This window comes from Polyodon spathula, chromosome 20, assembly GCF_017654505.1.
Source record: "Polyodon spathula isolate WHYD16114869_AA chromosome 20, ASM1765450v1, whole genome shotgun sequence".
NCBI classification, from domain to species: domain Eukaryota; kingdom Metazoa; phylum Chordata; class Actinopteri; order Acipenseriformes; family Polyodontidae; genus Polyodon; species Polyodon spathula.
Window position 1 is genome coordinate 23169279 of NC_054553.1, and position 22596 is coordinate 23191874.

The window sequence follows — 22596 nt, forward strand, 5'->3', positions numbered from 1 at the left end:
ATGTGAATGTAAACAAACTGAACTTCTAACAAAGCAGGAAGATTTATGTTTTAGTGTAAAATTGAACGACAGACACTATAGCTTTAAAACTGTTTGAAAAAGAAAGCCAAGAGGCATTGCCAGGTAGTGTGATCTGTAAAGAAACAAACTGGATTAGCTGATCTGCTTCTAAAACTATACAAGCACTATTAAACAGCACACAAGCAAACCGGGATCAAGTCAAAACACTCCCTGTTAATACTGTGGATATAAATGATAGCGTCAATGTACACACAGGACAGGTAATCCATTTGGATGTTGGGAAATATCCGGTCTTCATCCTGTAACCAACGCGTTAAACAATCTAAGTTATTATGGAGAAAAACAAAGCTGATGGTCTCTTCAATATAAAGTACCATACAAAATTAGAAACAACTTAAATAAATGAAAAGTACGTCAACTAAAACAGAACAACAAAAAATGTATGTATTTCTTAGTTACAAAACTGCTTGTGATCTTTTAACTGCTATTGTAAACAGAGAGTCTGAGGTTTGAGATTCCCAGCCCCAGTACTGCCATCTAGTGGCCAACACTACACAGCAGAAATAGAGATAACCATAACCTTTGCTGTAGACAACAATAAAAGAGTTTAAAAAGCAACTTCCCCTACACAGGTAATAAAAAAATTTCTAAACATGTATGCCCAATCAGTAGCAAACTAATTTCACATGACTTCCTGGTTGCAGAAATCAGGGGGGAAATCATATAATCACGAGATTCAGAGCAGACACAGCGATTGGAAGATAATTCCAAGGCTTCTTCAGAACTCCCAACAGCCTGTGCCAGAATCAAACAGTTGTCAGGTGTAGCTGAACAGTTTCACACATTTTTTTTTTAAATACAACAAATACGAGAATTTGGCTTTTGCACATTGTAGAAAATCAGAATACATTTTGGAATGGATGATGCATGGCACTATACCTCAGCGAAGCGCTAGTTGAATATCTGTATACAGCTATTGCCATGAACAAACGCTAGCTGGAACCAGCAGCAAGCCACAGCATTTCCATGAAAGGAAAACACATTGCACAGTAGTGCCGATACAAATACACTAGAACCAATCCAGAGCCAAGGTAATGCAATAAATTCGATCCAACCAAGAAAAAATACATTTTATACACACACACACACACACACACACACACACACACACACACACACACACACACACACACACACAGACATGCTCAAATTTGTTGGTACCCTTACAGCTCATTGAAATAATGCTTCAGTCCTCCTGAAAAGTGATGAAATTAAAAGCTATTTTATCATGTATACTTGCATGCTTTTGGTATGTCATAGAATAAAGCAAAGAAGCTGTGAAAAGAGATGAATTATTCTACAAAGATATTCTAAAATGGCCTGGACACATTTGTTGGTACCCCTTAAAAAAGATAATAAATAATTGGATTATAGTGATATTTCAAACTAATTAGTTTCTTTAATTAGTATCACACGTCTCCAATCTTGTAATCAGTCATTCAGCCTATTTAAATGGAGAAAAGTAGTCACTGTGCTGTTTGGCATCATTGTGTGCACCACACTGAACATGAACCAGAGAAAGCAAAGGAGAGAGTTGTCTGAGGAGATCAGAAAGAAAATAGACAAGCATGGTAAAGGTAAAGGCTACAAGACCATCTCCAAGCAGCTTGATGTTCCTGTGACAACAGTTGCAAATATTATTAAGAAGTTTAAGGTCCATGGAACTGTAGCCAACCTCCCTGGGCGCGACCGCAAGAGGAAAATCGACCCCAGATTGAACAGAAGGATAGTGCGAATGGTAGAAAAAGTACCAAGGATAAGTGCCAAAGAGATACAAGCTGAACTCCAAGGTGAAGGTACATCAGTTTCTGATCGCACCGTCCGTCGCTTTTTGAGCAAAAGTGAGCTCCATGGAAGAAGACCCAGAAGGACTCCACTTTTGAAAGAAAAACATAAAGGCAGACTGGAATTTGCTAAAATGCATATTGACAAGCCACAATCCTTCTCGGAGAATGTCCTTTGGACGGATAAGTCAAAACTGGAGCTTTCTGGCAAGTCAAATCAGCTCTATGTTCTCAGACGAAAAAATGAAGCTTTCAAAGAAAAGAACACCATACCTACAGTGAAACATGGAGGAGGCTCGGTTATGTTTTGGGGCTGCTTTGCTGCGCCTGGCACAGGGTGCCTTGAATCTGTGCAGGGCACAATGAAATCTCAAGACTATCAAGGCATTCTGGAGCGAAACGTACTGCCCAGTGTCAGAAAGCTCTGTCTCAGTCGCAGGTCATGGGTCCTCCAACAGGATAATGACCCAAAACACACAGCTAAAAGCACCCAAGAATGGATAAGAACAAAACATTGGACTATTCTGAAGTGGCCTTCTATGAGTCCTGATCTGAATCCTATCGAACATCTATGGAAAGAGCTGAAACGTGCAGTCTGGAGAAGGCACCCATCAAACCTGAGACAGCTGGAGCAGTTTGCTCAGGAAGATTGGGCCAAACTACCTGTTAACAGGTGCAGAAGTCTCATTGAGAGCTACAGAAAACGTTTGATTGCAGAGATTGCCTCTAAAGGTTGTGCAACAAAATATTAGGTTAGTGGTCCCATCATTTTTGTCCATGCCATTTTCATTTGTTTTATTATTTATAATATTATGTTGAATAAAAAATCAAAAGCAAAGTGTGATTTCTATTAAATATGGAATAAACAATGGTGGATGCCAATTACTTTTGTCAGTTTCAAGTTATTTCAGAGAAAATTGTGCATTCTTTGTTTTTTGTGGAAGGGTACCAACAAATTTGAGCATGTCTGTGTATATATATATATATATATATATATATATATATATATATTATATATACACACACATATACACACACATATGGTATCTTTCTACTAACCGTTACAGCTGTCCCTGTGAAGCCAGTTCTTGGTTTTCCAGATACAGTAACCTTCTTTACAAACCATATACTGTGTATTAGTGAGTTGTCCATTCAAAGAGTTTTGCATATAACATTAAGCAGTGCAGCGTGGGGAGGAGAACGGGTAAAGCGATTTGCAGCTAGAGAGACTGTGAAGATGGGAGTACACGACAGCCAGATACAGAGAAGAGAAGTGTTTTGAACACAGTGAACCTGCAAGACTCCTTGCTTAAAAGGTGCCCCACCATCAAGTGAATTTAAAACACTATTGGTTTCTCATTCTCACAGTGATGGTGCTGGGTTTAGGATTATAATATTGGAAAGAGATAGTCTAAACTTTAACTCACAGCTACTAAAAATAAAACAACACATGTAATCTGATTTCCATGTATGAAATATTTATAGACTTTTTTTCTTTTCTAGAAACAAAAAGCATTTTTAATGAATATCAAACTGTATTCAGTCCTTTTGTACAGACTCTGGTAGTGGATGGAATCCTATGCTGTGACTTTGTTTCTCAGCCTACCAGGATTGCTAATCAACTTGTTTTCCAGAAAGATTTTTCCATCAAAATGCATTCAAGTTGATTTTTTTTTTCTTTTTTACTCTTCGTTACCTTTTTATGACGTTTGCATTCATTAAGTGTGGTTTTTCTTGGTTCCTAAATATAGTGTTGTCTTCAATGATAAACATTTCAACTAGAATGTCCATGTCGTCATTAAAGTGCTTTCATCTGGATTCAGGAGCTGCTCTCCAGTTATATATATATATATATATATATATATATAGTATATATATATTATTCTATATATATAGGGATATATATACTAATGTGTGGCACATAATGTGTAAAGGACAGATACCGTCTTAGATTTTTCGTCGAGGACTTTCAGTGTCATGGAACTGTGTCTGTTGTACGTTATTCTTGTTGAGTCTTACTAATGTATATCATATAAAGGTAAGGGGACTGTACACAGAATTGCAAGCTGCTTTGTGTAATACCATGTTAGCTAGTTTTATTATATGATAGGGCACCTTTAAGCGAATATATCTTTTTTTTTTTTTTTTTTTTTTTTGCATTTGTGTGTGTAAAAGAGTTCACAAATACCTGCACAAAGAAGTATGCAATTGCCAGGGGCACAATGACCACAGCAAAGAGAGGGGTGTTGGTAATGATTACAATCATGGTGGCAACGGAGGTAAAAAATGTCGCCAAGAACATGAGGATGGTGTGCGGGATGACCTCATCAATCACGTAAATGTCCTTGGAGAAGCGATTGATTATGCGGCCTAAGGGGGTGGTGTCAAAGAAAGCCTGTGGCGTGCAGAACTTATTCTCCAGCAGGGCTGAGTGGAGCGTTCTGGCGGCGCCAATGCCACCCAGTGCCAGAGTAAAGGACGAAATCATTACCAGGACGCCTGTTTCGAAAAACAAAACAACAATAAAAAAAGCCACTGGCAACATTTACACTGAAGTTTACAGTGGTACATTTACATTCTGAATATTACTTTTACTTGATGAACTGTTGTTTGGACATGCATGCATTACTTTTTGTTATTACTGTACCATAGTATATCACAGCATTTTATAAGAGGAGAGAGTAATACTGTCTGTAGCCCAAATTAGGCTTTTTCATTAGTTGACTCTTATCTTAACTTTTATCTAGTCTGTCTGCTCGAGCTCCCTGGGCCAGTAGGGGGCAATGTAGCTCTGTGGCCTCCTTAGCACATGGGAGTGCCAGAGCCAATGCTACATTTCTTGTGGAATCCCCAGCGAAGACCAGCAACTTGGCACAGCCAGGATTTGAACTTGCGCTCCCCTGACTGCAGTGTTTATACCACGTTATTGGGGACTTTTTTCATTTATTTGAAATGTTTCACCATGGAATCAGAGATTGAGTTTACTAATATAAATTTTCAAGTACAGACATTCAAAGAGATAGATGCTCTCCCAGAACAAACCTGGAAATTAAGTAAAGGTAATGATAATACTGGCACTTGGTTTATACAGCTTTTATAACTTCAGCTGTGCCACAAAAATGCATCAATACAAACACCTTAATGAGCTTGTGAGGGTATAAAACACTGCTCTCTTCCAACACACATCGATATTTATTTAATTTATATATTGTTTGCAGACATTGACAAATCTGAAATCTGAAGACCGTGGTGAAGAGCAACTTGCCACTTAAAAGTGTAAAAAGTTGTAAACATTGAAATGACAAATTACAAGAACAACGCCTGCAGGGAGCTCTAGTAGTGGCTCAAAACAGCAGACCTGTAAACAAATCTAATACACTAATTTGTATTTAATAAGTTATCCCATGGCAGTAACTTAGTGTTAAAAGAGTGGAACAGCTGGGAAAACATGAGATCAAATAGAACTCTGTAGTTTTGTACAACTACCAAGTTGCAAAATGATTTGCATATCTAAACAATACATTTTCCCTTACAAGTGATTCCTACCTTGAGTTAGCCCCAGTGCTGCATACACCCCAACTCTCATGCTTGTTTCTGTTTGAGTTCCGTTAACAACAGAGTCACTCGTCCATTCACTGAGCCATACGTTAGCCCCTATAGCAGCAGCATTCTGACAGCAGTACAGGAAACATATGAACACGCACAAAACAGGGCCCACTGCTTTCACATACTCCCAAAACACCTGCAGCTTCACCTAGGGTAGAAAGAGGAGGATATCCAGTGATTTCTTATTCACTACAGAAACACAGCAGTTCAATCTTACATTTTAACTTTAAATTTAATGTATGTTTTAATGCAATAGGGTAGAGGGTGGGTGCGAACCGAAGACTGGTGTCTTAAACATGGAAGAGCTTTTAATCTGTGAGGTCTTAATCAGAGGTGTGATATACCCCCCCCCCAATTTAACTTTACAATGGCACCTGCAGATTCTATTACATCTGTGCAATATTTTATTCATGTGTATTTTCAGACAAATAATATAAAAAGTATGACTATTTGAATAACTGGTTAACTTAACAAATTCATTCACAGACGTACTGTATAACCTAGAATCACAACTCAAGCAAATCAATAAAATGTAATTTGCAATACACTGTGCACCCCACAGTGTGCTGCGCTGGGCTGGCTCACTCACTCTCCCCGTCTCTGCGGTCTCTGTGTGAATGAGCTTCTGAGCTGATGATCTCTTGTCAGGTGGGTGTTCAGCAGCTTTCCTTTCGCTGCACTTTCTCTTTCTTGTAGACATTTTTTTGGGGTTCTCCAGGTCTACTGAAATGACACTAATTTGCCTGAGAAGTTGTAGAAAGCAAACATGAAAAAGAGTTACAAACAACGAAAAACAAAAAAGGGGAAACAAAAATACCCCTTCAAATTACTAAAGCATTCTGCGAAAGGCATTTTTGCTCCTTACTGCTGTCTACAATTACCATTCAGCTACATTCAATGCTACTACTGTTACACAGTGCCAAAGTAAACCTGAAATACCTCGAAGCACCTCAGAACATACTGCTGGTTTCATGCGTTGCAGCTTGAAGTGTAAACCCAATCCTTATTTTTTTTCCCCAGCAGAGTGCACCACAGCGCTTTTAGGAATTCAATGGGCTCATACTGTTGTTCCTTAACAAGATGATTTCTGCTTCAGAATTGTTAGACTGTGTACCTGAGTGAAGCTGCTATATATTTCACAAAGTCTATTCACTTTGTCCTTACCTAAAGAACTGCTTGCGAGCTTCATTCGCTACTGGCTCGTTATCTATCATGTCGACGTGGTTACTCAGGGTGTCTTCTGGGAAATCCTCTTCTTCCTCCAGCTCTGCAACCAAGTGAGATTAAATCTACAGTGAGCATTTAGCAGTGTTGCAGATCTTCAAGCTGAACAAGAGTGCCATGTGGCTTGCAACAGTGTCTAAACCAGCATCCTGCATCGCCTTGCACACTGTACAGAAACATAGCCGGTTTCAGATTGTAAAGCTTTCAGAACATTATTGGGGGGACTTCTCACACAATCTTGGTGGTTGAGACCACAACTGTTGCCCATTGAGGAAGAGATGTACAGACAGGGAGACTGGATAGAGGAGGGACATTACTGCTTGCAGTGACTATGCAAGGGGAAAGAAGTGAAAAGAAAACCACTGTAACAGCACTTTAATACTGACAAAGAACACAACCTCATTCATTGGCTTTAAAGAATAGATGAATAATGTACTAGGTGTCACAGAACAAATAGGAAAATATATGTATAACATTTCACATACATACTACACTGAGTCATGATCAAGTACAGTAGTGTGTAAATGTATTAGAACACCCCACCGCTTCTGTTGTTTTGATTTGTTGTGTATCTGAAATTAAACCACCGCAACTCAAAATAGGCAAATTAGTGATTGTCTAATTTGTTGATGACTTTAACAACACGCAATTAATTTAAAACAGTAAGAGAAAGGGAACACATAGCCACAAATGGTAAAATGCATGAGACTTTGTTGTTTAAGATGCCTAATTAAAGAACAAAGTGGTCTAACATTTTCACACGAGTGCCTATTGTTTCTATATCACTGATTACTGCCCAAAAATTGAAATTGTCACACCCAGAGGTTGTTATGCAGGTAGGCATACAAAGGATATAAATGACTAATGCTGAGGTGTTCTAATACATTTGCACACAACTGTAAGTGCTAGAAAAACTACAAGCCTTTCACACTCCTTTTTCCACGACTTGAATTGTAGCAAATTACTTTGCCTGAAGTCATATGCTTTCTGACCTCTTGGGATCACTGTAGAACCATGCCCATACACTTTCCCTTCCTAGCCTGCAGGAGCGCAAAAGGCCAATGCAGTGCTCCCTGATTGACAGCTCTCCATCACGAGATTCGAACCAGCGAGCTCTCGCTTGCAAGAGTAGTTCAGCCACAGAGGAACTAAACACAGTCATTGTAATGAAACTAAGAGGCAAGCTTTAGAATACATTAAGCAGAAATATCTACTAACAGCCTAGGGATTATCATGCCAGTAAAAAAATAAACTTAACCACCTTTCCCCATTAACTCCAAAAAGACAACTTACCTACTGCTTCTGGGCCGACATCTAAAGCACAGCATTGGAAAGAAAGCAAGTTAAATGAAAAGAATATAAAGACTGGCATACAAGAGACAGATAAACTTGGGATTGGAAAAAACGGTGTTCCCGTGCATATTATGACATGTTAGTGAGGACTCAGCATTCTGACAACCGCTTGCTGTTTGTTTATTCTCTTAGGATTAAAGGGAAACTAATAGTAATTCGTAATGTGAGAAAACATCACCTGGTGACCTATAATGCATTTATTATTTTGTCTGTTTATATCTTTTTTTACACTATCAGTTTGTGAGGTGGTGGGTGTCCATTATTTATTGTATACAACAATTCTATTGATCGAAATGCCAGCTTTTTTATCATTAATAAAAATACATTAAAAAAATAAATAAATAGGGCTGTCTCATGTATTGAATTTTTTTAGTTTTCTGTCGTTTCTGAAAAATCTACAGCGCATTAGTAAAATTATTGAATTATACAGGATCCATGCAGTAGAGGGTGTGACTACTGAGGAGCTATAGGCATCCAGACTCTTTATACCAGAACAGCACGGAGACAGCACTACAGAGTGGCAGACAGTTTCATTTGCACATCATCCTCCACATACCCTCCAGTTTTCACGATGCTCTGACAATGTTGCGCAAATTATGAATCACGTTGTACAAAAAAGCACCATGCAGAACATGTAGAATAGAATATGTTAAAGCCAAACACGTAAGCACTGTACATTTAAGCCCCTATTTGTAGTAAAACGTGTATTGATTTTCATAGGGTGCATGAGATAAAACCAATATATGTTAGGTATTTTTTAACAAAACTCCTAAAAACTATTAAGATTAAAATAATTTTAAAAAATTCAAACAAAAACAACAACAATGGATGTACCTATAGCCTCGTCTTCCTCCACAACGTCTTCGAGTGCATAATTTCGGAGGAATTCTGCAAAGGCACCATTCTGTGTCAGCAGCTCCTGGTAGGACCCCATCTCAGACACACTCCCATCCACTAGCACCACAATGTTGTCAACCAGCGGCAGGAAGGTGATGCCATGTGTCACCAGGATTCGAGTCTGTTTAAAATGAAGAAGAAAGTCAAGTGCACAGCAGCCATTGACCAGCACTGGAAACAACCAAAGCCAGTCCAGTCTCCAAAGCTTTAACATTTGTGCATACCAAATACCATGATGTTCACAAGAAAAGGTGCGCACTATTACAAATATTAGTGTTCTACACTAAGAAATGATATACCAAGTTCTGTATTATATGCCAAGCGTGCGCTGCACTAGGCTAATAGTATTCTATATACCGTATTATTTTGGTATGGTAGCATAAACGAGACTTTTACACAAATTATGCATTCACATTGTAAATATATTTTGGGTGCCGCCATATGTGTACAGATGTATTTGCTGGTAAAACACTACAACAGTAATAAGCTGGAAACCCCACATGGTGATAGCAATGTCTTTGCAAACCTCATTAGCTAATCCCATCCTTAAGCACTTACTTTGTCTTTAAGTAACCCCTCTGGACCAATGACTTTGTCAAAGATATGTTTTGCTACATGTGCATCCACTGCAGACAGAGGATCATCGAGCAAGTAGATGTCTGCTTCACTGTAGAGAGCCCTGGCAATGCTGACACGCTGCTTCTGACCCCCGGACAGGTTAATACCCTGATGACAATGCAAACACACACCTTGTGAATATACAGCTACAAAATACAAGCAACAACATCTTAATGTAAGACAAGAAACAATTGCACACAAAAACAATCCTACTAAAACAATTATTGGGAGGCATTTACTGACACTTAATTTTGTAATTAAACATGCTGTTGCACTGTAACTACAATACCAGGTGTAATTAATATGTAATTACTATGCAACTACATTATAATTATGGTGTAGTTTGACACACTATATATATATATATATATATATATATATATATATATATATATATATATATATATATTCATTACAGTTACAGTATACAGGAAGGGTTGTGCCGTTAATTACAACATATAGAAAGAAATTATATTAAAAACAAAATATTTAAAATAAAGAAATATTATCATATCCAGGGCAAGGCATGTCGGAGGCATATACTTACCCCGTGCCAAGGATATAAACATAAAAAAGTACTGAAAATAAAATTGAAACCACACAAAGACTTGCATAAATAATTAAAGGCAAAGCACAATGAAAACGAAGCCCATGTAAAGAATGCCAAGTTCCAACAGCCAATGTGAAAAATATGGTCACCGGGATTTAAATTTGAACATATTAATTTTAAAATATTAGAAACGTCACAAAAAACGTCAGAAATCTGCACTAGAGGGCACAACCACACAGTAGATGAGAACAACACATTCAAATTGAACAGTTACAGTTGCAAACAGAGAAAAGCAAAACATTGAAAACGGATTTTGTGTAAATCAATCTGTAAATTAGATAATTACACTATTTAAAATAACAATAACCCCTAATTAATAAGGCCTTATGGTAGTTGCACAGTACCCTGATCAGGGTTCTATTGCTGAATTGAAACATTTGCCATGGAATGTCCATACCAAGTCTTGTCGTAAGTGGATGTCTAGTTAAAACGGTGCGACGTAGAGAGCACTGCTTCCCTGATTTCACAGGTCTTACCTTCTCTCCTATTTCAGTCTGGTCCCCCCCTGGTAGCACCTCCAGGTCTGTGAGAAGGGCGCAGGCTTCCAGGATGCTGCTGTACTTCTCTGCGTTGTAAGGCTTTCCGAACAGGATGTTGTCTCTCAGAGTGGCGTTCTGAATCCAGGCCTGCTGTGACACATAGGCCACTGAACCCTGAAAAAAATCAACACAAAATGAAAGACGATTTCAATGTTAAATACAAATAACCTGAACTTTTTCAGTTGGTCCCTTGAGTGGTTGTTATAGCAACAGTAACAGTGGGTGAAACTGAAATTCATAATCAGATTAATTGTTCATATATTTTTGCAGTTTCCTTAAAAAGATAACCCATATCAAGTTAGATTTATATTATAGCACTGACACTCTTTTTGACGGTTTATTTCAACTTTATTTATCCTGTTGTACCCCAAAGAGTAGCCTTGTTCAGTCCTATAAATTCTTCCTCAGAGGCTAAAAATGCATCCCTCCATTTTGCTAATAATTAAAAATGGATATAAAACCATTCAGTACAGCATTTTAATACTATAGCGAGTCTTATATAAATACAAAAAAAAAAGTTGACTTGATTTAGTATTTGTACTGATTTTGTATTTATTTCAAATTCTAAATTAATTATTGTGCACAGTGATCTACAATTGATGAAATTCACTGACATTTATTTTCAGTTAAACTTTTACATCCTTAATATTAATACCTACCTATCCATGACCATTTCATTATATACAGTGCGTTATACAATGTGTATGTGTCATAGAGTGAAAGTACAGTTGTCAAAGTACAGTATTACTCTCCCTACAACAGAGTGCCAGGTATTTGAAGTAACAAAGGGCAATGATTATTTCAATTCACAGCACACCTGAGGCACAAAGAGCTATATTGGTCTATAGGTCACCTCTGTTGACTCCAGATAATCCAAAGCAAAAACCAGCCATACAGTATGTTTAATGAAGCATCAAAACAGTGCTAGATATGATTTTTTGCAGAATGTTGTAATGTGACTGTTGCTTCATGCTACTGATTGTGTTGACTGACAGGAAATGAGAGCATTGTAAACATGTTTTATACAAGGATGTGGATTCTGACCATTGCTGGTTTGAATGCAAGAGTAACTCACCCTGATTGAAATCTCCCCTTCCAGCTTTTCCATTTCCCCCAGGAGAGCAGAGACCAGAGAGGACTTCCCACAGCCCACATGCCCCACCACAGCCAGCAGAGACCCATGAGGCACCATCAGGTTGATACTGTGAAACACAACGCAACAACAGCCATAACAGGTATGTTATACACCCACCACAATGATGCAAGCACAAAATATAGTATCCTTATAAAATACCTTTTGCTGGTTGCAGAAACTGAAAGAAACATTTAAATATACCTTCCCATGTTTCAATATTAATTAGGTCAGTTGAATTTTTCTCTCCCTATGTACAGTAAATGTGTCACACAGATCGATGAACAGAAAGACAGGTTTCTACATATATCTCTGTATTCCAAAACTCTCAATTGTGTGTTACTGAATGTCTTAGCCACACCTGGGCCATTGTAGCTCCAGTGGACCCATATTCTGTGGAGATGTTTCCTTAATTTGCACGTAATTTGCAGCTGGTAATTTACCTAATTGGCTAAGCGTTACTAACCATTATGGCTAGATATCAAGATTACCAGCCATGTGCTGCACACACCCACCTGTGGAGAGTTGCTGGGTCGGATTTTGCCCAAGTGAATTTTCCATTCACTACGGTGACCACACAGCCTGGAAAACAGAGGGCAACATGACATTTAGAACCTGTTCAGGTATATCTCATTGGCCAGTAAGTGTTCCAGCGTGTGCAGATATGTTGCCATACATACGGCTTGGAAATTTCAGAACCACTCTGCCTGATTCACTTGACAACCAATTCACTTTGGGAGGAGTACCATTTACAAGAGTAGTAATAAACTCCAGGGTGTTTAAATAAGGTTCTTTAGCAGCATTTGGCTTCACCTCAAACCAGTGCCCCTAAGCGTGCACACACTGTCGTGTTTCTGCTAATGGGAGCTGGAAAGACTATGTTTGTCCTTTAAAGTGCAACAATGATGACCAAACAAAAACCTTTTTAAAAAAGCATTAAACGTTCACATAATGTCTCACAAGTAAGATTAAAAAAAACAACACAAAACAGATATTGTGAACTTAACCTATCCCTTATATTAAGCAAGAATTCCATACAGTACTTATTGATGTGTGAACAAGTCACTTTATCACAGGAAACTGATACACTTGTCAGTTAGTGTGCAGTAACTGATAGGCAAAAATGGTGCCACATATTTTTTTGGTACTTACTAAATCAATTCTCAAAACATAATGCCCATGGTATACAGCAACAGTGTGTATGTAAAATCTTGCTCGAAATCTGCTTTGAGCTGAAGTGGTACCACTGGACAGCCTTCCTTATTCCAGTCAAATCAAGTGACATTGTGTGACCTTCCCACTTGGCCAGCCCCCTTTACTCTGCAGTGTCCCACAGAAAAAGGCCATGGTACCCCGTCGAATGGGGTTGCAACTCAACAGGTCTACTGCGGTAAAAGTGCAGTGCTGCCTTGAGTGTAAAATCAAAATTTTTTTTTTCCAGCAGAGTGCGCCCAAGAGCTTTTAGGGATTTTAACCAAAACATGTGTGTGTGTGTGTGTATATATAATTATGATTGACAACCATACTTGTAATGCATAGGATAACAGTATTTGTGTACATTTATATAGAATGCGAGTGGGGTTGGTAGAATTGAAAGGTCATATAAATTGTCATTTCAATGGAAGGCTGTTCAGTCCCTGACCTTAGGCAGCCACACTTAGGCAGATTTAGAGAAAAATGGTCAAACTCAATATTGGAATCCATAACTACAACTATAAAATAGTACAGAAAATGTAAAAAAAAAAAGAAAGAAATTTCTCTTTAACTTATACAGTGAATAAACAGAAAAAGATATCTCAAACCAGGTTTGGGTAGCCCAACAGGTTTCTTGACAATAAACGTGCACTTAACTATTGGAATAGAAAAGTTAAGGGAAAGAAAATCAAACAAATTGAATGACTTGAATAAGTGTCTACCTGAGGCTATGTTCTTTTTATCAACACTGTCGGGGTCCAATTCATCATGACTCAGGAAACTTTGAATGCGCTTCAGGGAGACGCTAGCCTGAAGCAAAAGAGAAATTATGGTTATTGTCTTAAATATTTGAACAATTTTCTCTTGGTATGTGTACAATAAAAGCTGAACCAAATTGCCCATTCCACATGCCCTCAAGGCAAGCCTTGGGCCACTGCCCTTTCGACTGGCCATGCTTGGCTACTTTGCCATAACGTGATGAAGGGATATTTTCCACAGACAAGGAGGGAAGACTCACTGAAGCAATTGCACTACATTGTACGGCTTTGATTTACAAGATTCCCTCTCACTGTGTTTAATACATCTCAGAACATTACAACTGCAAAAGCTCAAGGGTAATACTTATTAGTGTAGGTTTAGTAACTTGAAAGCAAATTATAAAGCTCTTGTCGTGTGTAGTATCCAGTTCACTGTGCAATTAGTAACTACTGAAGTTAACAATGAAACTGACACTGCAGAATTACAAATGCAACACTGCAGCTATGGCCAAAAGCTTTTTATTAACTTATAGAATTAACAAATGCTGCTTCATAAAGTCGAATAAAACCTGATGAATAATATTGCGTTAACATATTGAAATACATACAGCTTTGTATCTTCTTCAGGAAAAACCTGAAGTACTGTACTACTACTATGGCTTCCAATAGATATTGGCAATACCATTTTGTAGTTTATTTGATTACATAATGTTAAATAAAATATCTAAATTATGTTGATATATATATATATATATATATATATATATATATATATATATATATATATATATATATATATATATATATGTCTCAATCCTATAATTCTGGGTGATGCAAAAATGTTGGCCATAGCTCTACACGTCCTGTGCTGTAGGTCACACGGTTTGATTGCAGCTAGACCATTGGTGAGATTTTCAGCACAGAGATGTTGCATTTGAAAACTAGACAGCACAAGTGGACATGACTTTAATGCTGTAGGTATTTCCACTACAACGTTGCAGAAGATCACAATGGTTCATGAAATCTGTGCTGGTGTCTTAAATGTTTTATGGGAATGGGTTCCTTCCACATGCGTTTTCACTTCCTGCATTATAGCTAATAGGGCCCTGTAGCAGGGCGGTAGGAAAGCCCTGCTGTTTAATCGTATTGTTTGTTTATTTTTAGAACAGACTCTCCCCCTCTGCCCCTGTGTTATTTTGTGTTTTGTATTATGATTTATTTGTTTATATATATGAAGTCGTAGCTGCGTGTTAGGATTTATTATTATATGTATTTGTACATATGACAACGTAGCCGTGCGTTTTGTTTTGTTCCGGTTTTCAGCACTCCAGGTTGGGAGTTCGGAGGAGTGAACGAGAGCGGGAGAGGAGAGTACAAAAAATAAAAACTAAAACTAAAACTTAAAGGATCCGTGAAGGCTACTGCCCAGCCGGACTTTTAGGATTTGAGACTTGTTTTATTTCAAACTTTTGGTTTGCTCTGTGAGCGGTGTTTTTTCTGTTTAAACCTGTTATTTTATTTTTGTATTTAAATAAACGCCGCACTGCAATACTATCTGGTTTGTTTTCCTTCCTTTGTTTACTGGTACTCAACAGACCAAATGACAACAGTTCTTTTAACCCTGAAAGCTGTTCAGTTTACCTGCACAAGACTGCTGATGACCTGAGGAAGCATGTTCAAAGGGAACCTCAGGATGTTGAACAATGACAAGGAGACAAAGGCCTTCTTGGCGTCAAGTACATTTTTGTCATCCACCGTGACGTATACAGCAAATGTTGTCAAGGCAACCTAAAAAACAAATAAATATGTGAATTAGTTTTAAAATCTAATTTAAAAGTACTCAAAAGCCTTTGCCAACCATGAGTAGCACAAATGGTGAGAAAGTCCTTGATTAATGTAAAAGAAGCTTAATAAATTCAGTGACAAGCAGTTGAAGAAAGACTAAGTCGAAATAGTCATTGAATGCATGAAGTTTCTTTTAGTATTTCTATATTCAACATTTTTTAGTGTTAAATAATTATGCATGATCTCAATTAATGTTAATTGAGGTCTGTGGGCCATATTTTCAAAGCATTTCCTCCATTCTCTAATAAACTCAGATTTTTTGACAGGAGAAAAAATCATGTTAACAAAACCCATTGAGAGCACTTAAAAGAACTTGAAAAATAACTAAGTTGTTTGATTGTAGTTTTGTAAAATGAAGAAGTGTTTATTTAAAAAAAAAAGAACTAATTAAAGACAATATGAAAATATGGGCCTGTGAAACCAACCCATAATGCATACTTCCACTGCATTATCAAAACACCTACATAGATGATATTGTAATTATAAGGGAACAACCTTCTTAAATATTAAAAAAATGGATTGTTTCAACTTGACTGGCAAAGTCCTAAGCCCTATTATAACCCTAAGTGTTCACAGTAAACTATGCAGTTCAGAACCAGCATGAGAAGGTACCAGGAATGGGGCGCTGGTCCAGGCGAAGATAGACACAGCCCCGAGATAGGCAGATTTCCTCAGCACTTTCAGCTCCTTCTCTCGGATCTGCTTGACCTTCTCCTTAAACGAATTCTCCCAGGCATAGAGCTTTAAGACTTTGATGCCATTGAGAATCTCGCTCATCAGTTTGATCCGGGCATCTTTGTACTGCATTTGTTCCACCTTAAAAAGAGAAGAGAAAACAAAACTGACTATCCGCTCAGTTTTTTGGTCATTGATTCAAACATTACCAAACATGAACAAGTCAATGGAATATTACAATTATTTTCTTCATTAAGAAAGTGATTTGCCTGTGCATCCATTAAAAAACTACATAATATAATTGTTCTGTATAGAATGAAAAACTCCCTATAAAATCAAAGCTAGGGCTACAGTTGTTTTCCTGAGGGTTCTGTGACAAATCATTTTCTTGGAACTCACAGCAGTCCAATAGTTTTATACACACACACACAGGGTTAGAAACTCACTACACCTGCTACTTCAAGGGTCAATTAAGTATATTACTGAAATGATCAAAAGCAGTAAGACCCTGTTAAACACAGCTGCATGAACAACCTCTAACAATACAGACTACAGTCTTATTCCTGCTGTGATAAGTGAGATTAATTCAGAGTAGATTTAGCAGGGGCTCATTTCAGTTGTGAAAACCCTGCATGAATTCTGTATGAATGAATTCAGTATGTTGAGGGGGATCTGAAGTTAATAGGGTGTAGGGCCACTATGGACATGGTTACCGTGTTTGGTATGGATGGATATGTTTCCTTCACAGTTTTCACCTGGTCTGGGCGCTTATGTCACACTTTGCAGTCACCTTCCTGTTTTCTTGTGACAGACAGAAATCTTGACAAGCAAAGTCAAACAGGATGCTCTTTCAACCACTGCTTGGCCAACTATGTTTTTGTGGGTTTTTTTGTCACTGTCATCCTCTTTTTAAACATTAGTTTACTGCTGTCATAGAAGCACCTGGTGTCATAGAAGCACCATGGAAGCACCTGTCAACTGAACACCACTATCAGCCCTATCTTATTCATCATGATCTTTCCATTTGCATAACAAACTGCCAGTCGTGTGGGACAGCCTTTTTTAAATAGCACTTTAGAGTTTTGAAGGGAACTGCTTATCCAAGAAAAAAGAACCTTTGCTACGGGCCTTCTTTAGCGAGTCTATTCTAATCTGGAAGGTGTCGCTGTGTAACTCGGCTTATTTAAATATTGTTTTCAAAAGCCTTGCCATTACTTTCTCACAATACAGTCAAGTGTCTGACCTTTCTGCGCTAACAGCAACATTCCAAACATTTCATTGAAGTAGAAGGAATTATGGTCAATATTGATAGAGCACTATCATGCTGGTAAACTCAATGCATTGAAAGCAATTTGATAACAACACTTTATCAGCCACTAAAAACATGTTTTTTGTGAAGATAAGTGTCACGTGCCAACAACAGCAGTCTTGTTTAACGCTTACATGTCTATATAAAAACCCTTCATGCTAGTTATTTTATTTAGTTTAGCTTTTACCCTGGTATTGTTTGCATGATAATGCTGCTGTTTTCTATGCTTACAGTAGGCATTTAATGTCTGTTGCCATGGGTTACCATTATTTTGTACTTTTCCAAGTGAGTAGTTAGAGCAATAGGCTATGACAGGCTTGCCTACCTGAAAAGCCCTGGTCTTCATGGCAATGGCTGCATTCAAAGGGATCAGCAAAACCATCACTGCAACACCAGCAAGGACAGAGGGACCCAGTTTCTATAAATAAGAACAGCACAAATAAACCCAATTCCCCAGTCTGTGTCTAAGACTTCCAGACAGTGAGGAGGTAGCTCTATTTTGCAGTTTCCAAAGATACAAAGCAGCATGCTGAAGAGACTCGCATGACTGTACTAAACACTTTGGAAATATGCACCATTCAAAAAGTACAAATGCTCTGCGAAGAATGCTCCATTAAGAACTTAGAATTTTACAAAAGCTACAAATCACAGCTTTTTTGCGTTAATGTCTTCATTAGTCATTATAATTTTGGACTTTTTACTTGAAGGTGGGAAACAAACCAGAAACTAACTTATATATATACTTATAATTATAACTTATAATATATATATTCAACTGGCTACGCTTATCTGGTCAGCAAATTTGACTGCTTATATATAGTCTATGTGACATGTCTTCCGTCCACTTCATTACAGAAATGTGATTATTTACATTATAAAAATTGCAAAAGAGCATTGAAAAAGTAGCACTGCCGTTGTTGTGCTTACATCTCAATTAAAACTTATATTGAAGTCATGTTACTTGAAACCATAAAGGAGTTTCACTTTTACAAAGGCTGTCCTGTACAGGCTGGGGTACTGTACGGGGATGCAGGGGTCACAACTAAAGAAATGTTCAAAAGGTCACCTTACCTGCCAGAGAAAGTATAAGGCTAAGATGATTTGGAGTGGGGCTGACCAGAGCAGGTTCAGGAAGGTGGTGAGATCCATAAAGCGCTGGGCATCGACAGACATCAGGTTCACAATCTCTCCCACTGTGGATGAGCGCTTGGCTGAATTTGTGATCACCAGAGCCTGCAGAAGAATCCGTTACAATCAGCAAGAATCGGTTAACTAGGTAAAACCTCCTGTGCATTTAAAAAATCACTGGTTGTGTACATTCATCTTTTCATTAAAATCGACAGCTCTTATGTTGCTTAAATTCATTGTTTAATATGCCACTAATTAAAATGCTCATTGCTTATATAACTAATGCATTCATAACTTATATATGAAGTTTTATGTATTTAAGTCAGTCATGCATTGCTTTCTTTTTGATACTGTCACAGTGGTTAATTATCTAGATTGCAGTGTTCGTTGCAGAGAGTACTAAAAGCAATCCGGAGAGCATTTAACCACAGTCTCACTATTTACTGTTGCTGCTGTACCTCATGTGTACTGTGGAGCTGATTTGACCAAAACATAGCCCTCCAGGCCACGCTCACCTTTCTGTATACAGCCCCTATGATAGCAGTGCGTAGTCTCATTCCAGTCACAAAGCAGTACTGGAAGTGCTGGTGGAGGATGATGGTCTGCAGCAGCGCACAGAAGAACATCAAAAACGCCAAGGCAAAGCCCCACCAGGAGGGGACATCCTTCTGCTCCGTGAAGTTAATCAACAAGCTGTGGAACAAAACAATGACAATGCGGTTATGCCCCACAACTTTAGACACTCAAATCCTGCAGTCAAGTCAGGTGGACAAAATTGTTAATGATGAAGGCCTCAAGTCAAAAGAAAAATACTTCAACTAACGCCTTTATCAGTGTGAATTTCACAAATGAACTACTGAAACACTGATGGAGGCATTTGCCTGACTGTAAAGCCTACTTTGCCTGACTACATCTGTTGCTCTAAATCATGAATTTCACAGAATAGCAATCAGTTATTACTGCGGAAGCATTTGTAGACAGGCAGTCCAAATAATATGAATAAAGCTATTATTTAGCGTATTTCAATATCATCTTCACATGTGCGGTTATTCTTAACATCTGCTACAGTACAATAATACTGTATATTTCACACATTAGCCTAGCATGCAAATGCATTCTGCTGCATTTCATTATTTACCATATTGCTGAGCCAGGTTAAGTCACAGTCATTTGCAATTCAAAATAATTCAGATTGATGATAAGGAAAACTAATAAAAGGCTCTAGTCTTTATTACATTCCAATATTTGCATACTTTCTAAATTAAGCCTGGCAATACAATACAAGGGCTGCCTTTTTACATGCACACAACATGTCTTGAACACAATTTCCTGGCCCATATTACAAAACCCTTTTTACATGCTGAATTGTTTTTCTCCCCAGTTTCGAATGTACAGTTATGCTCCCTTAATGCTCCCCACAACAGCACTCCAGTACATATAAGGTTTGAATATTAACAGCTCAAATATTTTCTAGCATCTGCCACAAAGTTTACAGTCAATCCACTGTTCTCATACAAAGAGAATACCTGTGGAAGATGCGGTCAAACACACCAGAACCAAATTCTTACTTCAGAAGCTGTGGGTTCACGAAGGATATCAGGTCCTGCATAAGTTTGTATACAGAGCCAATTAAAAAGTAGGAGCCATAGGCTTTCAGCAAGGCTTTCAGGAAGGACGGCTGCTTCGTATCATTCTTCCCCAAAAGCAACACTTCGGCCTCCTCAGTCCCTCCATCTACATGGTTCAGAACTTTGTTGGAAGATTTGGAGTATACGGCCTGGTTCTTTCTATCAAAAAAGAACAGTGTGAGAACAGTGAGGGAAGAGAGACAACAGGAGTAACTGAACTGAGGAGCGAACAAGCAACACAGGCCATTTTATACTCACTGTTTAAAGAGCCCATATAACCAGCCCTATGGGCTTGAATTTTCTTGACATAAATGTTTTAATTGTTGTAGCTGACAAAATAGTTCCATAAATGCTACCTGTCATGGACTTCACTATATAGGTCTCAAGTGTGATGTTCTGAAAAAAAACATGTATTTTCATTTTAAAACGTGACAGCTGGTTCTACAATCTCTGTTAAATCTCTGTGTGCATGTCTTGCTTTTATAATGTCTGCAACTGGAGAGACCCCTTTAACGCTTTCTTTCCTGTCATTAAAAAACCAGCTGCTATTGACTGACAAGCTCTGCAGCCAGTAATACGTATTGACCCTCAGGAAGTGAAACAGTAACCGGTTTCCTGAAAATAAGGAATGTAAAATTAGAACTTTCTTTAACCTAGTAATACCAGATATTGTGTTATCATGTGTTGCTAGAACATGCGTTTCTTTCAAAACTGCACATTTGAGATAGCTTATATATAGACGAAACGTCCAGATAATTGATTTCTAATCAATTATTCTACCTTTTTAAGTACCTAAAATATTCTTTTCTTTTTTCAAATTGACGTGCATGAGAAGAAAACACAGCTACATTTACTTTATAAAAACACATGCTTGCATAATTAATAATTTGACAGTTAAGAGAGCGAATATGTAGAAGCATCATTTTGACACAGTGAAGTTATTAAAATGTATAGAATCAAAATTGCTTTGGAAGTCCAATTTCTGTTAATATTTACGTCATTTCATCCTTTCTCATAGCTTAACAAGTGCTATCTTATTAACATATGCTAGTGCCCAATTATCTCTGATTTTCTCCCCAATCTTCCAATTACGTTTCCTTTACGGAACAATTCGCCACAACTCAGGAAATCTGAAGGTCAGCGGGCATCCTCTGATTCCACAGCCAAGACAATTGCCGCTTTCCACCCAGGAACACACATCTATGACAGGGACATCATGAGATGCCACGACAACAGATACCTTTGTACTTTCGCTTTTTCTGTCTCCCAATTTTTAATGAGTGTTGGCACAACTACTTCTGAGGTGTCTTTCTTGTTCAAAGACCAGAGATCCTTATCTTCAAGTGGATTTCTGTAACCCTTGATAACCATACTGTAAAGAAAATAAAGTCAATATGAATTACTAGAACTTGACATGTACACCTTTATTCAACATAAGGTATGGAGCAATGCTAGTGCATTATGTGTTTGGAATACCTGAGTAGGATTTATTGATTTATAATGGTTTTGGAGAGTAACAAATCTCGGTCAGATTATACCAGCCTATGAAAAAAGTCCACAAAGGCAGCTATTGTGTACAGTTAATTACAATACTAATATGTGGACAGTAGGAAAAGTTAAAACTCTTCTACAAAGCCTGACATAAAAATAAGCACTGAACAGGAGATGAAATAAATACAGAGCAAAAGAAGCTTTCTGTATTTCTGATAACATTTTAAAGGAAAGACAGACTTAGAATGCTGATCTCATGGAACTGTGTAGTAGTTTAGTGATGTGGACTATTTATACACTGGGGGTTAAACGGAGACCGCCAGACTTGAGTGAGTTAACCTACAGCGCCACCTAGCCTCTGGAGACAGGAATGACACACTTACCTAGTAAACCACCAGAATGTCATTGTGGAGAGGAATCCAGCAGTGGACTCAGGGCAAGGATTCTAAAAATGATGATCAAGAAAGAAATGAAACTGAAATTAACGACAATTACATCTGTAGCATTTCTTTCACAGTGTGTGCCATTATATTTAGCCTCAAAACAGGGCAGTTAGGTGTTTTTTTTTTGATTCACACAGTAGGTGCAATAACCAGGGTGCAACCCTTTGTGTTCCAGAACAATTCATTTTAATGTGGGAACAACAATGGGGAAGAAATTACTGTGGCAACTACATCACAGGGATTTGGCCAAATGCCTTGCTAGCCACCTCAAGGAGAATGGC

General features: G+C 37.9%; 1 protein-coding gene across 5 annotated transcripts in view; it reads right to left on the minus strand.

The window, feature by feature from the left end:
• The window catches only part of LOC121295431 (ATP-binding cassette sub-family C member 3-like), a 73563-nt gene that overhangs the window by 14954 nt on the left and 36013 nt on the right, over positions 1-22596 (minus strand). For 2 of the 5 annotated variants that reach the window (XM_041220029.1, XM_041220031.1), the window contains exons 6-23: positions 22256-22317; positions 21622-21753; positions 20322-20540; positions 19269-19446; positions 18697-18858; positions 17951-18043; positions 16254-16457; positions 15438-15584; positions 13761-13848; positions 12360-12426; positions 11788-11914; positions 10650-10826; positions 9504-9671; positions 8883-9066; positions 6636-6738; positions 6061-6214; positions 5412-5619; positions 4054-4364 (exon numbers count right to left, since the gene is read on the minus strand). In XM_041220029.1, the coding sequence (XP_041075963.1) occupies positions 4054-4364; positions 5412-5619; positions 6061-6214; positions 6636-6738; positions 8883-9066; positions 9504-9671; positions 10650-10826; positions 11788-11914; positions 12360-12426; positions 13761-13848; positions 15438-15584; positions 16254-16457; positions 17951-18043; positions 18697-18858; positions 19269-19446; positions 20322-20540; positions 21622-21753; positions 22256-22317 (2784 nt within the window). Of the gene's footprint in view, positions 1-4053; positions 4365-5411; positions 5620-6060; positions 6215-6635; positions 6739-8882; positions 9067-9503; positions 9672-10649; positions 10827-11787; positions 11915-12359; positions 12427-13760; positions 13849-15437; positions 15585-16253; positions 16458-17950; positions 18044-18696; positions 18859-19268; positions 19447-20321; positions 20541-21621; positions 21754-22255; positions 22318-22596 lie in introns of those variants that run through there. The other 3 variants (XM_041220028.1, XM_041220030.1, XM_041220032.1) reach the window with 3 other exon arrangements.